A 13,477-nucleotide genomic window follows, 5' to 3' on the forward strand; every position below is an offset into this window, starting at 1 on the left:
GTTTTTAAAACTTCTGGCACAATGTCACACTAATAAACGAAAGTAATAGTAGAATTTTGATAAATTTTTTTAAAAAGATGACACATTGGTAAAAATACTCACTCTTAAGATAGGTTTAATATTTCTCTTCGTTTAATAACACTTGTAATGAAAGTAACTTTTTGTAGTTAGATATTGTCATAAAAATCTGTAAAAAACAAAAATAATTTTACACAGGTTTCTAGTTGATATGGTTTTTTACCTAATAATTATGATTTTATATATGGAGAAAAAGAGAGTGAAATACCAATTTTACAAGTCTTATCATATAATATCCCCTCTGCATTTATTTCTTCTACAAAAGGCCATCCATTTCTCTCCTCCTCTTCAGTGCATCATATACTTGATCTTTCTCAAGTGTTTCAGCAATCCTTTTGAGTATTTTCCCATTGAGAAATCTGTTCTCTCACTTGTTGAAAAATGAGAGAAATCTTGCACATTCAAGCTGGTCAATGTGGGAACCAAATTGGAGGAAAGTTTTGGGAGGTTATGTGTGACGAACATGGGATAGATGCCACTGGAAATTATGTTGGAAAGTCTCATCTTCAACTTGAAAGGGTGAACGTGTACTACAATGAAGCGAGTGGGGGACGCTATGTCCCTCGAGCGGTGCTCATGGACCTTGAGCCAGGAACCATGGACAGCTTGCGTTCTGGTCCTTTTGGAAAGATCTTTAGGCCTGATAACTTCGTGTTTGGTCAGAACGGTGCTGGTAACAACTGGGCTAAAGGCCATTACACAGAGGGAGCAGAGCTTATTGATTCTGTTCTTGATGTTGTTCGCAAAGAAGCTGAGAATTGCGATTGCTTGCAAGGTATGTGTTTATCTGTTGTTGATATATATTGCTTCAATAATTAAACTGAAATTGTTTGACTTTGATGATGATGACAGGGTTCCAAGTGTGTCATTCGCTGGGAGGAGGAACGGGATCAGGAATGGGGACGTTGCTGATATCGAAGATCAGAGAAGAGTACCCTGATCGGATGATGTTGACATTCTCTGTGTTCCCATCTCCAAAGGTTTCAGACACGGTGGTTGAACCCTACAACGCCACACTCTCCGTTCATCAATTGGTTGAGAATGCCGACGAGTGTATGGTCCTTGATAATGAGGCACTCTATGATATCTGCTTCCGCACCCTCAAGCTCACTAACCCTAGCTGTAAGTGTATTCATATTGATTCACTTATTTGTTTATTTATTAATTAAACACGCGTGATATGAATCGGTGCAGTTGGCGATCTGAACCATTTGATCTCAACAACGATGAGCGGAGTGACATGCTGCCTCCGGTTCCCAGGTCAACTCAACTCCGATCTGCGAAAACTGGCGGTGAACCTCATCCCGTTCCCGCGGCTCCACTTCTTCATGGTTGGTTTCGCGCCTTTGACGTCGCGAGGGTCGCAGCAGTACAGAGCACTCACCATACCGGAGTTGACTCAGCAAATGTGGGACGCAAGAAACATGATGTGTGCCGCAGATCCCAGACATGGAAGGTACCTAACGGCGTCCGCCATGTTCCGCGGCAAGATGAGCACTAAAGAAGTGGATGAACAAATGATCAATGTGCAGAACAAGAACTCCTCCTACTTTGTCGAGTGGATACCAAACAATGTCAAGTCCAGTGTGTGTGACATCCCTCCTACTGGTTTGTCAATGTCCTCAACGTTCATGGGGAATTCCACTTCCATTCAAGAGATGTTTAGGCGCGTCTCGGAGCAGTTTACGGTCATGTTCAAGAGGAAGGCTTTCTTGCATTGGTACACTGGTGAGGGCATGGATGAGATGGAGTTCACCGAGGCTGAGAGCAATATGAATGATTTGGTTGCTGAGTATCAGCAGTATCAAGATGCAGCAGCTATGGATGATGAGGAAGAGGAGTTTGATGAAGATGAAGGACTAGCTGCATGAGAAGAATGAGGTCATGAAGGCTCATTAATTTGTCATGGTAATTTATAGTATACTCTCTATATGGTTATGCTTATGGTTATGGCATGGTGAAAATTAGGAGGAAGTGGTGGTGGTGTTATGTGTATTTATTATATCGCTGCTGGGGTTGGCATTCATAAAGTTGAAAGGTACATATGATTTGGACCATGTATTTGTTATAAATGTGAGTGGTTTCCTAGTTTATGTGAATTTCCTTCCCAGGAAGGGTTCAAGTTCAACTCGATGTGGCTTTTTCAGTTTGGTATTTATGCAGATTTCTTGAATTTGCTGTGGGTTTTGTTTGCTTTATAAATTGGTAATGAACACTTGCCTTTTTCCCTCTCCATCTTGCATCTATTTTTTCCACTTTAATTTTTTTTTTTCGTCTTTTTTTCCCCTTACTCGACGTTAATACCCAATAATAGATATAAGCGAAAATTTAAATCTAAATTTTGATCTTTATTGTTGTTACGGTGGGTAACCGGAGATTAATGGGCTGGATGGCGTTGGTTGGCCCAAACGTATGAAGGAGGTGGCTTTCGAGTGAATCCGTTACTCGGTGTTCCTCCGTCCGACTTGTTCGTGTGAATGAATGGGGGGTGGTACCTGCAAAGACACTCCGATGCCTAAGTTAGCAAGAGTGTGAGCAGGTTAGAGAGTATTGGAACTTAGAGATACCTGAATGGTGTCAGTGTATTTATAGTGGTGAACCAATAACCACCGCTGAAGTAGTGCCACCTTTTTAGGTGGATAACCGTTCCCATATCTTAGGGAGGTTAAGATATGGCTCTATGAAGTGATTAGAGAGTTTCTAGGGGCAGTTACTCATTCGAATGAGTGTTATCTGCCAGCTAACCCTCGTATCCGACTTCTTTGGAGCAGGTCGTGTTCAGTACCGACTTCTTGGGATGAAGGCTGATACTGGGTGAGGGCCAACCCTTTGAGTTGGGCTTCTTTGCTTGGATCCTGGGCCTTTATTATTGGGTCAGGGTATGAACAGTGCCCCTACTCGAGCCCAATTTCTTTTTAAGATTTGGGTTCGAGTATTCTACTCGGGGTCGTAGCCGATTTGTAAGAGGACCGACGTGATGGTTTGAAACCGACGTGACCTTTCGTGACCTTTTGGTTCTGACAGTTACGTCTAATCAAGCATCGTGTCCGTTAGGGGTGTGCGTAGGGATTCAATAGCCTTGGTAACGGTGCATCTTCATTAATGACTGCCCCTATTTTACCATTATGCCCCTAACGTTCTTATAAATACTTTCCCTCTCTTTCATTGTTTCGTTTCTGCGATCTTTCAAATTTCCCTTGCATTCGTTCGTACTGCATTCTTGTGCTTTCGAAGGCTTTTGCTTCCAACCCTTATTTCCAGATAAAGGTTAGTTCTTTAATATGCATTTGTAGATAAATTTGATTTGCAGACTTTAGTTTCGCATCTCCCTCCCTTTAGAGACCGTGTTGGTGATTTTTCTTTTCCCCTTGTAGGTTTTGTCACCCCTTTTTTAGAAAAAGAAATGGCTTCTGTAGATGCTCTCTCTCACTGGGTTGATGTCACAGTCCTAGGGGAGGAACCCTCAGTCGATTCTGAGTTTATCACCCATCTTCGTACTCGCCACAGAATTTGTTCTTCTGAGGAGGACGAGCCGAAGTATGAGTTAGTGGCCCCGGGTCCAGAAGACCGGATTTGCTTTGGGAGGGTTAATGAGGCGGCCTCCTATTTTTTCTTTATGTATGAGTGTATGATCACTCGTTTGGGTGTTTTTCTTCCTTTTTCAGACTTTGAGATGTCTGTTTTACGTCATTGCCGAGTCGCTCCTACCCAGCTTCACCCCAACTCTTGGGGTTTTTTGAAAATTTATCAATTCATCAGCCAGGCTTTAGAGTTCCCGACTTCTTTAAAGATTTTTTTCCATCTTTTTCATATGACAAAACCCTTTAGTGGGCTAAACAATAAACAACAGTGGGTATCGTTTCGAGCCATACAAGGTAGGAGAATTTTCACCCTTTTTGACGAATCCTTCCACGACTTCAAAAACTATTTTTTCAAAGTGCAAGCTGTAGAGGGTCACCACCCCTTTTTCCTGGATGATAACTCTTCCCCCCACTTTCCTTTATACTGGTTGGAGGCCTCCCCTTGTGAAAAATATGGTCTTGACGACCTGGATGATGTGGAGGCAGCCATTGTGGGGTTCCTCCGAGAAGCTTGGGGGAGGTCTCCATACTTGGACACGAAAAAGTTTCTCCAGGGGTCTCCAAGTTATATCCAGGCACAAATAGGTAGCTTTCATTTGGTTCTCCGACTTGTCTGATTAATTCTTTCGACTTGTCTAATCTATCAATTGTTGCTTTTTTCAAAGATGGCAAAAACAAATGCCCAGGAGTCTTACCAAAGAGTTCAGGAGGCCAAGGCGAGGTCTCGTGCCAGGTCTGGTGGAGCTAGGGCGGTTGCCTCTCCTCCTCCTCCTCCTCGGAACGTCGGGACTCCCTCCCAACCTATTGTGATTTCCTCTTCTGCTTCCTCTCTGCCACCCCCCTCCATCCGACCTACTCCTGAACCAGAGAAGAGGAAGCGTAAGACCTTAGAGTCTGGCGCTTCTGGTGAGGCGGACGCTCTTGCGTTCGTCCGAAAGAACATTTATCCCCATGCTCGTATGAGCATGGATGATGTTTCTGTTCGGCACTACCTCACTGCTGTGGTTGAGGAGAGTCTCAAGACGGCGGGAGTTTGTGGCAAACTCTTAGATATATTTGAGAAGACTCCTCTCAGCTCTTTAGGGATGACCTCGAGGGTCGAGGAGCTGGAAGGCAGGCTTCGCATATATCAGGAGCACGAGAGGGAGTTGGAGGGGAAAGTCGCCAAGCTGAAGGAGGAAAGGGATAGCCTCCGGGAGAAGGAGAAGAAGTTGCAAGCCCAATGCAACATGGAGGTGGATTTGAGGAAGGCAGCGCAAGCCAGCTACAACAGTTTGTTTGCTGATCTTGTGTCTGTAAAGAATGACTTGCTGAATGCCCGGAAGGCCTATACCGAGTTGGAGGATTCTATTGCGGATGGTGCTAATGAGGCTTGGAGGGTTTTTAAGGAGCAGGTCGGAGTCATTGTTCCTGACTTGGACCTTTCTCCTTTAGACCCTGATAAGATTGTTATTGATGGTGCCATCGTGGATCCTCCTGTCCCCGTGGTGGAGTCCGAGTCCGATTTGAAGACTCGGGGGCAGAGGATCATAGAGTCCCCTTCTCGCTCTAAGGACGCTCCGAGCTCTTCTACCGCTCCTCCGGCTTTCTCTCCAACTCCTGGTCCTGGTGGTGGTGATCCTTCTACTCCTCTTGCAAAGAAGTAATTTGTTGGCTATTGGGGGTCCGGCCTGTGGCCCCCCTTTTTTAAACTCTTTATATTTATTTGTTGATGTTTGAACAATTTTTGGCCTTTTAAGGCCGTAAACAAAATAGTTTTATCATACCCTTTTTGATAAGGGTTTAATTTTAACGATTAAATAAATACCCTTTTTTTTTTGGATAAGGGTTTTGAGTTACCTTGTGCGCGCATGCTTTTCTATTCGTAGTTCTTTTTGACTTTTGATCTTTTCTGGAAAAAACCTTTTCTTTGGGCTTGTCTGCTTTTCTGAATCTTTTTAATCTTCAGGGCAGCCTTATAATCTTTTCTTAGTTTTTTCCTATCTTTTTTTGTTATTCCTAGTACTCAATTTCGTTTCATTGAGCTTTTCGTGACTTAGGCTACTTTTGCAATTCATTTTAGTTTTACTCGGTTTCGCATTCCGACTTATGAGTCGGACTGCTCCCGAGTTTATCATGATCGACTTCCATAGCCTCTTTACGCCGACTTATACCTCGTCGTTTTATCCTGACGACCATCTAGGTCGGTTCATGGGATTTTCACGTTTTGTCGAGCTTAAATCGGCGCGTTTCGTAGAAAGAGAATAAAAAAAGGGAATTTTAAAAGAGATATTAAAATGAAAGAGATCTTTATTAATTGAGGAGGTACCTTATTGCTACTAAGGGCTTTTGACAATCTATTTTCCCTTAGCCCCTACTGTGATGCCTCGTTAAAAACCCTTCTCAGAAAAAACCCTTTGATTTTGGGAAAAAATCATGAAGTTAGGAAAAGAGTACATCAGGGAGTAGGGTTCGCTTTTTAGTTGTAGTACCTTTTCATATTACAAGCATGCCATGATCTTGGTAACTCGTTGCCGTCAAAGTCGGTTACCCTATAATAGCCTTTTCCTAAGACCTCGTTGATCTTGTATGGTCCTTTCCAGTTAGCAGCGAGCTTTCCTTCCCCAGATTTGTTGACTCCAATGTCGTTTCTGATTAGGACCAAGTCATCTGGGGTGAAACTCCTTCGAATGACTTTTTTGTTGTATCTTGCGGTCATCCTTTGCTTCAACACTGCTTCTCATATCTGGGCTTCTTCTCGGACTTCGGAGAGCAAGTCGAGCTCCTCTTTGTGCCCCTGTATATTCCCGATCTCGTCGTGGAAGATTACTCTTGGGCTTTGCTCATTGACCTCTATTGGGATCATGACTTCTACGCCATAAACTAGTCGGAAAGGTGTTTCTCCAGTGGCGGATTGGGGGGTTGTTCTGTAAGCCCATAGTACTTGTGGGAGCTCTTCAGCCCAAGCTCCTTTCGCATCTTGTAATCTTTTCTTCAACCCTGCCAGTATGACTTTGTTGGCTGCTTCGGCTTGCCCATTGGCTTGTGGGTGTTCCACCGAGGTGAACTGGTGTTTGATGTTCATACCGGCTACTAGGCTTCTAAAGGTGGAGTCAGTGAACTGGGTTCCATTGTCTGTGGTAATGGAATAAGGTATCCCATACCTTGTGATGATATTTTTGTAAAGGAACCTCCGACTTCTTTGTGCAGTGATAGTGGCCAGTGGTTCTGCTTCTATCCACTTTGTGAAATAATCTATTCCCACTATTAGGTACCTGACTTGTCCTGGCGCCTGAGGGAAAGGACCTAACAAATCCATTCCCCATTTTGCAAAGGGCCACGGAGAAGTGATGCTAATGAGCTCCTCTGGAGGAGCCACGTGGAAATTTGCGTGCATTTGACATGGTTGGCACTTTTTCACAAACTCTGTGGCATCTTTCTGCAAGGTCGGCCAATAGAATCCAGCTCGGATTACTTTCCTAGCTAATGACCTTGCTCCGAGATGGTTTTCGCAGATTCCACTATGTAGTTCCTCTAATACCTCGGTGGTTCTGGAGGTCGGTACACATTTTAATAATGGCGTTGATATCCCTCTTCTGTAGAGGATATTTCTTGCCAAGGTGTAGTATTGTGCTTCCCTTCGAATTTTCTTGGCCTCCTTTTCCTCCTTGGGGAGGATGTCGAATTTCAGGTATTCGACTAAGGGGTTCATCCATCCGAGGTTTAATCCGACCACTTCGAAGACTTCTTGTTTGTCTTCTATTTTTACCACTGAAGGGTCCTGGAGAGTCTCTTGAATCAGGCTTCTATTATTTCCTCCTGGCTTGGTACTTGCTAACTTGGATAGGGCATCTGCTCTGCTGTTTAGATCCCGAGTTATGTGTTTCACCTCGGTTTCTGCAAAGCGCCCAAGGTGCTCCAAAGTTTTTTCCAAGTACCTCTTCATGTTTGGGTCCTTTGCCTGATATTTTCCACTTATTTGGGAGGTCACCACTTGGGAGTCGCTGTATATCATCACCTTTGTAGCACCGACTTCTTCTGCCAGCTTCAGTCCTGCGATCAAGGCTTCATACTCTGCCTGATTATTTGAAGCTGGGAATTCGAACTTAAGGGAAACCTCTATCTGGGTTCCCCTTTCATCTACCAATATTATGCCTGCACCACTTCCTGTTTTGTTGGAGGATCCATCTGCATAGAGTTCCCATGTAGTTGGTTTATCCTCTTGATCTCCTGCGTATTCTGCAATGAAGTCGGTGAGGTACTGGGCTTTAATCGCCGTCCGAGTTTCATACTTCAAGTCGAACTCGGAGAGCTCTATTGCCCATTGAACCATTCTTCCTGCAACATCCGTCTTTTGGAGGATTTGCTTCATGGGTTGGTTCGTGCGGACTCTTATTGTGTGAGCTTGAAAGTAAGGCCGTAATCTTCGTGAGGCTACCACTAAGGAGTAGGCAAATTTCTCTAGTTTGTGGTATCTTAGCTCAGGGCCCTGTAGAACTTTACTGATGAAATAGATTGGGTGTTGACCGTCCTCGTCTTCTCTTATCAAGGCTGCTGAGACAGCCTTGTCTGCCACGGATAGGTATAGGACGAGGTCTTTTCCGGCTACAGGTCGGGTCAAAATAGGAGGTTGGCTCAAAAACTTTTTGAACTCCTTGAACGCCTCCTCGCATTCGGGAGTCCATTCAAACTGGCGTCCCTTTCTCAATAGGGAGAACAGTGGAAAGGATCTTAGTGCTGATCCTCCCAAAAACCTGGAGAGAGCTGCAAGTCGGCCGTTAAGTTGTTGGACTTCTCTTAAACAAGTCGGACTTCTCATTTCCAGGATAGCTCTACACTTATCGGGATTGGCTTCAATCCCCCTTTGCGTTAGCATGAATCCCAGAAATTTTCCTGCCCCCACCGCGAAGGCGCACTTTGCAGGATTTAGTCTCATCCCGTGCGACCTTATGGTGTCAAAGACTTGTGAAAGGTCAGGCAAGAGGTCGACTTCTTTCTTGGTCTTTACCAGCCTATCGTCGACCTACACTTCCATTAAGCTCCCTAGGTGAGAGGCAAACACCTTATTCATCAACCTCTGGTAGGTGGCTCCTGCATTTTTTAATCCGAATGGCATGACCACGTAGCAAAAGTTGGCTCTGGGTGTGATGAATGATGTCTTCTCTTGTTCTGGCTCGTACATCGGGATTTGGTTATACCCCGAGTAGGCGTCCATGAACGACAAGTATTGATACCCCGAGCTAGAGTCTACTAGGGCATCGATGTTTGGTAGTGGATAAGGGTCCTTGGGACATGCCTTATTTAAGTCGGTATAGTCGACGCACATCCTCCATTTGCCATTTTGTTTTTTGACTAGCACTACATTGGCTAGCCATGTTGGGTATTTGACTTCTCTGATGAAGCCAGCTTCCAGGAGCGCCTGTACTTGCTCTTCCACTACTAGGGCTCGCTCTGGGCCGAGCTTGTGTCTTCTTTGTTGCACAGGTCGGGACCCCGAGTAGACCGAGAGTTTGTGGGACATGAGCTCGGGATCTATCCCAGGCATGTCGGAGGCCTTCCAGGCGAAGAGATCGGAATTATCTCTTAGGAGCTTAGTCAACCCTTGTCTTAGGGTTTCCCCTAGGTTGGCTCCTATGTGGGTGGTTTTTCCTTCCTCTTCGCCGACCTGAATCTCCTCGGTTTTTCCCCCGGGCTGTGGTCGCAACTCTTCTTTAATCCTTGCTCCACCGAGCTCTATTGTGTGGATTTCTTTGTTCTTTCCTCTCAGGTTTAGGCTTTCATTGTAGCATTTCCTTGCCAACTTCTGATCTCCCCTCACCGTTGCTATCCCCGCTGAGGTCGGGAATTTCATGCAGAGGTGGGGCGTCGATACCACCGCTCCGAGTCGATTAAGGGTAGCTCTGCCAATCAAAGCATTATAGGCTGACCCCACGTCGATGACTATGAAGTCTACGCTCAGAGTCTTTGATTTTTCCCCTTTTCCAAAGGTGGTGTGGAGGGGCAAAAATCCTAGTGGCTTTATTGGCGTGTCGCCTAATCCGTACAAGGTGTCGGGGTAGGCTCTTAAATCTTTCTCATCCAATCCCAGTTTGTCGAAAGCGGGCTTAAAGAGGATGTCCGCTGAACTTCCTTGGTCTACTAGTGTTTTGTGGAGATGGGCATTTGCCAGGATCATGGTAATTACCACTGGGTCATCGTGCCCCGGGATTATTCCTTGCCCATCCTCCTTTGTGAATGAAATGGTAGGGAGGTCGGATGACTCCTCTCTGACCTGGTAAACTCTCTTGAGATGTCTTTTACGAGAAGATTTTGTGAGTCCCCCTCCCGCAAACCCTCCTGAGATCATATGGATATGTCTCTCCAGAGTTTGTGGTGGTGGGTCTCTTTTATCCATATCATCTCGCTTTCTTTTTCCATGAATGTCCGACCTTTCTATGAGATATCTGTCAAGCCGACCTTCTCTGGCCAGCTTTTCTATCACATTTTTAAGGTCGTAACAGTCGTTTGTGGAGTGCCCATATATCTTATGGTACTCACAGTAATCACCGCGGCTCCCCCCTCTTTTATTTTTAATGGGCCTGGGGGGAGGCAGCCTTTCAGTATTGCAAATTTCTCTGTATACATCCACTACAGGAACTTTTAGAGGAGTATAAGAGTGATATTTTCTTGGCCTATCGAGGCCGAGTTCTTCCTTCTTCTTGGCTTCCCTCTTCCTCTCTTTTGTCGAGGGAGGATGACCAGGTCGCCCACTCAGGTCTCTTAGCTTAGCATTTTCTTCCATATTGATGTACTTTTCAACCCGCTCTTATACATCGTTCAAAGAAGTCGGGTGTCTTTTTGAGATAGACTGAAAAAAAGGGCCTTCTCGGAGGCACCTTTGAGGGAGGATTCTAACTTTAAGAGTTTTCTTTCTAACTCTTTTCGTCGCTCCATCTCCTCTTTTAGGTTCTTTTCTGTTTTCCTTTGTCATTCCCGCTCCTGTTCTAGCTGCTCGAGTCGGCTATGGATTAATCCCATAAGCTCACTAGCGTGGGAGGGTCCTTCTTTTTCTGATTCGCGCCCCTCCGAGGAGTTCACCTTCGGATTTTTGATTCCGGAGGTGCCTTCCCTATGTTGATCATTGGCTTCCTGGTGGAGGTTCTGATCTGCTTCATTGTTTCCAGTGTTCAAATTCTCTTGATCAGAATCTGTCTCCACATGACCTTCTTCAGGGGATCTTTCCGCCATCACTGGTCAATCTCTCGGGTCCCCGGCAACGGCGCCAATGTTACGATGGGTAACCGGAGATTAATGGGCTGGATGGCGTTGGTTGGCCCAAACGTATGAAGGAGGTGGCTTTTGAGTGAATCCGTTACTCGGTGTTCCTCCGTCCGACTTGTTCGTGTGAATGAATGGGGGGTGGTACCTGCAAAGACACTCCGATGCCTAAGTTAGCAAGAGTGTGAGCAGGTTAGAGAGTATTGGAACTTAGAGATACCTGAATGGTGTAAGTGTATTTATAGTGGTGAACCAATAACCACCGTTGAAGTAGTGCCACCTTTTTAGGTGGATAACCGTTCCCATATCTTAGGGAGGTTAAGATATGGCTCTATGAAGTGGTTAGAGAGTTTCTAGGGGCAGTTACTCATTCGAATGAGTGTTATCTGCCAGCTAACCCTCGTATCCGACTTCTTTGGAGCAGGTCGTGTTCAGTACCGACTTCTTGGGATGAAGGCTGATACTGGGTGAGGGCCAACCCTTTGGGTTGAGCTTCTTTGCTTGGATCCTGGGCCTTTATTATTGGGGCAGGGTATGAACAATTGTTATTTTATAAATATTATTTTAATAATATAGTTATAAACTATAGTTAGTCGAAAAAATATTATTCTTTCTCTTCCTTTTAAATAAATAAAAAAGGATTATTACTATGATTTGTTTAATTAGTAACTCAAAATAATTTATGATAGAGTAGCATTTAAAATTATTAGACATTTAATTAAATTTTCAATTTCTTATATATTGAAACATTTAATTGATTACGTTTAATGGTACTCACATAGTAGTGAATTGAAAACATATATCAAAAAACAAGAATTTAAAATAATATGGGTTCTTAGCTCAGTGGTAGAGCATTTGACTGCAGATCAAGAGGTCACCGGTTCGAACCCGGTAGGGCCCTTTTAAATTGCTCACTTTCCGGTTCGAACCCGGTAGGGCCCTTTTAAATTGCTCACTTTCCTTCTACATTTTACGTGGCCCCTATTTTCATTCTCCAGTTAACAGGTGCTACCATAAATAGAAAAGAACTAATGCCTTCAGCACAAGTGTTCCTTCAAAATCAGCCTAATAGATATTGTATCGCTATCATGACGATCCTTTATTCACATTTAATAATGCACGTTCAATAAAATAAGGAAGAAGCAAAGTATGAGATTCTCTAAGATAAGAAAGGTGCTATCATAGAGTTTATAAAGTAGAAACAAAGACAGTACTAATTTCTGATTAAATGTAACCGAATAAAGATTCAAAGAATATCTATATGCATATATTAGATACAAAAAGAGAGCCTATTTCATGTTGACACGATAGCCATGACCAATTGTTCTGTACATTAAATTACAAAAAAGCATATCAAATAGCATTTGCCAGTTACCCAACAAATGCCGACATAACTCACAGAGTTACTTCTAACCATGACTCTTTATAAACACCAAAATAACCCTAAAATGCAAATAGACACTATAATTCTGTGGTGACCCTTAAGCCTGTCTGTGCAAAAGAATGACGAACCAGTCATGTCATGTTGCCCAAACATTGAGAAACCAGCATGTGTACTATATGTAAGGAACCTATCATCAGTCACAGGGAAAACAACGGTTTTTAAGGGAACATTGTAAACTAGTTTGTGTTCTTTTTGGTTTCAATTGAAGAGGCCTCTTTAAGGGCTACTCGAGCCTCCGCTTCCCTGCCCAGCGCAAAGAGACAAGCAGCTTGTAGATAGGATGCTATGTGCCAAACAGGAGATATTGATTGTGCCTGTGATGCATCTTTAAGCGCCTCCTCCGGCATGCTGCTAATGAGATAGCACAGACTACGTCGTGCATAGACCGTTGGGGAAACCATGGTTCCAACATCAATGAACTGCATTACAGAACCAAACCATCAGCTTCTAATCTTAATTGCTCCAATGTGTATACATAGAGAGAATATTTAAAATATCCATACATCAATATATAAAATACATATTCTTCAGTGTAATAAACTTCAGAACCAAGCAACTTACTAACCTGTGTATAGCTATCAATTGCGGTTCTAAAATCCTTTTGCCGAAAAGCAGCATCACCCTTCTTCTTTGAGTTCAATGTTTCCTGCATCTGGTTGGTCCACATTTGAAACGAAAGCTAGTTGATAGAAAAACAAAATTAAGTTAGTGATGGAGAAAGTTGGAAAGTGGGCAACTCAGTCAATCAATCTAGCATCAAAAGTTAGATCAAGCACAATACATACGTGAAAAGCATAATGAAAACCAATACATTTCAAAGACCAGAAATGACGAGAATTGAATATCAAAAGACCAAAAGCTATACCTCAGTTGCTGCACCCTCGTCATCTTTATACCCAAGTTTCTCCAACACCTCATGTATGGCAGTCAGATCCATTCGCTGACATGCTTCACCAAGTGGAGTAAGGGGAAAGGCAGCAGCACCATCTGGTATGCCCATCAGCGCAAGAGAAGAAACCTAAAAAAATAAAAAAAAATCCAGGGCCAATTTCAGCTTACTAGAATAGGATCTCAGTTCTAAGTGCTGGAAAGGGGAAAAAAAGGCTTCTAAGACAATTGTCAACTTACCTCGGAATCT

The 13,477-nt window shown here is 43.8% G+C and overlaps 2 protein-coding genes and 1 non-coding gene across 3 annotated transcripts in view; 2 read left to right on the plus strand and 1 right to left on the minus strand.

Moving 5' to 3' along the window:
• LOC107630797 (tubulin beta-1 chain) lies at positions 299-2,311 on the plus strand. The gene is made up of 3 exons (XM_016334041.2): positions 299-853; positions 931-1,200; positions 1,273-2,311. Exons 1-3 carry the CDS (start codon positions 460-462, stop codon positions 1,947-1,949), a joined length of 1,341 nt encoding a protein of 446 aa, XP_016189527.1. The 5' UTR covers positions 299-459; the 3' UTR covers positions 1,950-2,311.
• Positions 11,725-11,796, plus strand: TRNAC-GCA. The gene has a single exon. It is a non-coding gene; the product is annotated as a tRNA-Cys (tRNA).
• LOC107630796 (probable serine/threonine-protein kinase At5g41260) overlaps positions 12,092-13,477 on the minus strand; it is a gene marked incomplete in the record, with an annotated part of 4,366 nt that continues 2,980 nt past the window's right edge. The window contains 3 exon segments of the mRNA XM_021119183.1: positions 12,092-12,758; positions 12,905-13,018; positions 13,205-13,357. Coding sequence (XP_020974842.1) covers positions 12,516-12,758; positions 12,905-13,018; positions 13,205-13,357 — 510 coding nt within the window.

Source organism: Arachis ipaensis, chromosome B03 (genome assembly GCF_000816755.2).
Source record: "Arachis ipaensis cultivar K30076 chromosome B03, Araip1.1, whole genome shotgun sequence".
Classification (NCBI taxonomy): Eukaryota; Viridiplantae; Streptophyta; class Magnoliopsida; order Fabales; family Fabaceae; genus Arachis; species Arachis ipaensis.

What these genes read in the sequence shown, in the direction of transcription:
- LOC107630797 (XM_016334041.2), top strand. Translation starts at nt 460, where the DNA reads ATGAGAGAAATCTTGCACATTCAAGCTGGTCAATGTGGGAACCAAATT. An exon ending in GAATTGCGATTGCTTGCAAG is followed by an intron (nt 854 to 930) that starts GTATGTGTTTAT and finishes TGATGATGACAG; the next exon opens with GGTTCCAAGTGTGTCATTCG. An exon ending in CAAGCTCACTAACCCTAGCT is followed by an intron (nt 1,201 to 1,272) that starts GTAAGTGTATTC and finishes GAATCGGTGCAG; the next exon opens with TTGGCGATCTGAACCATTTG.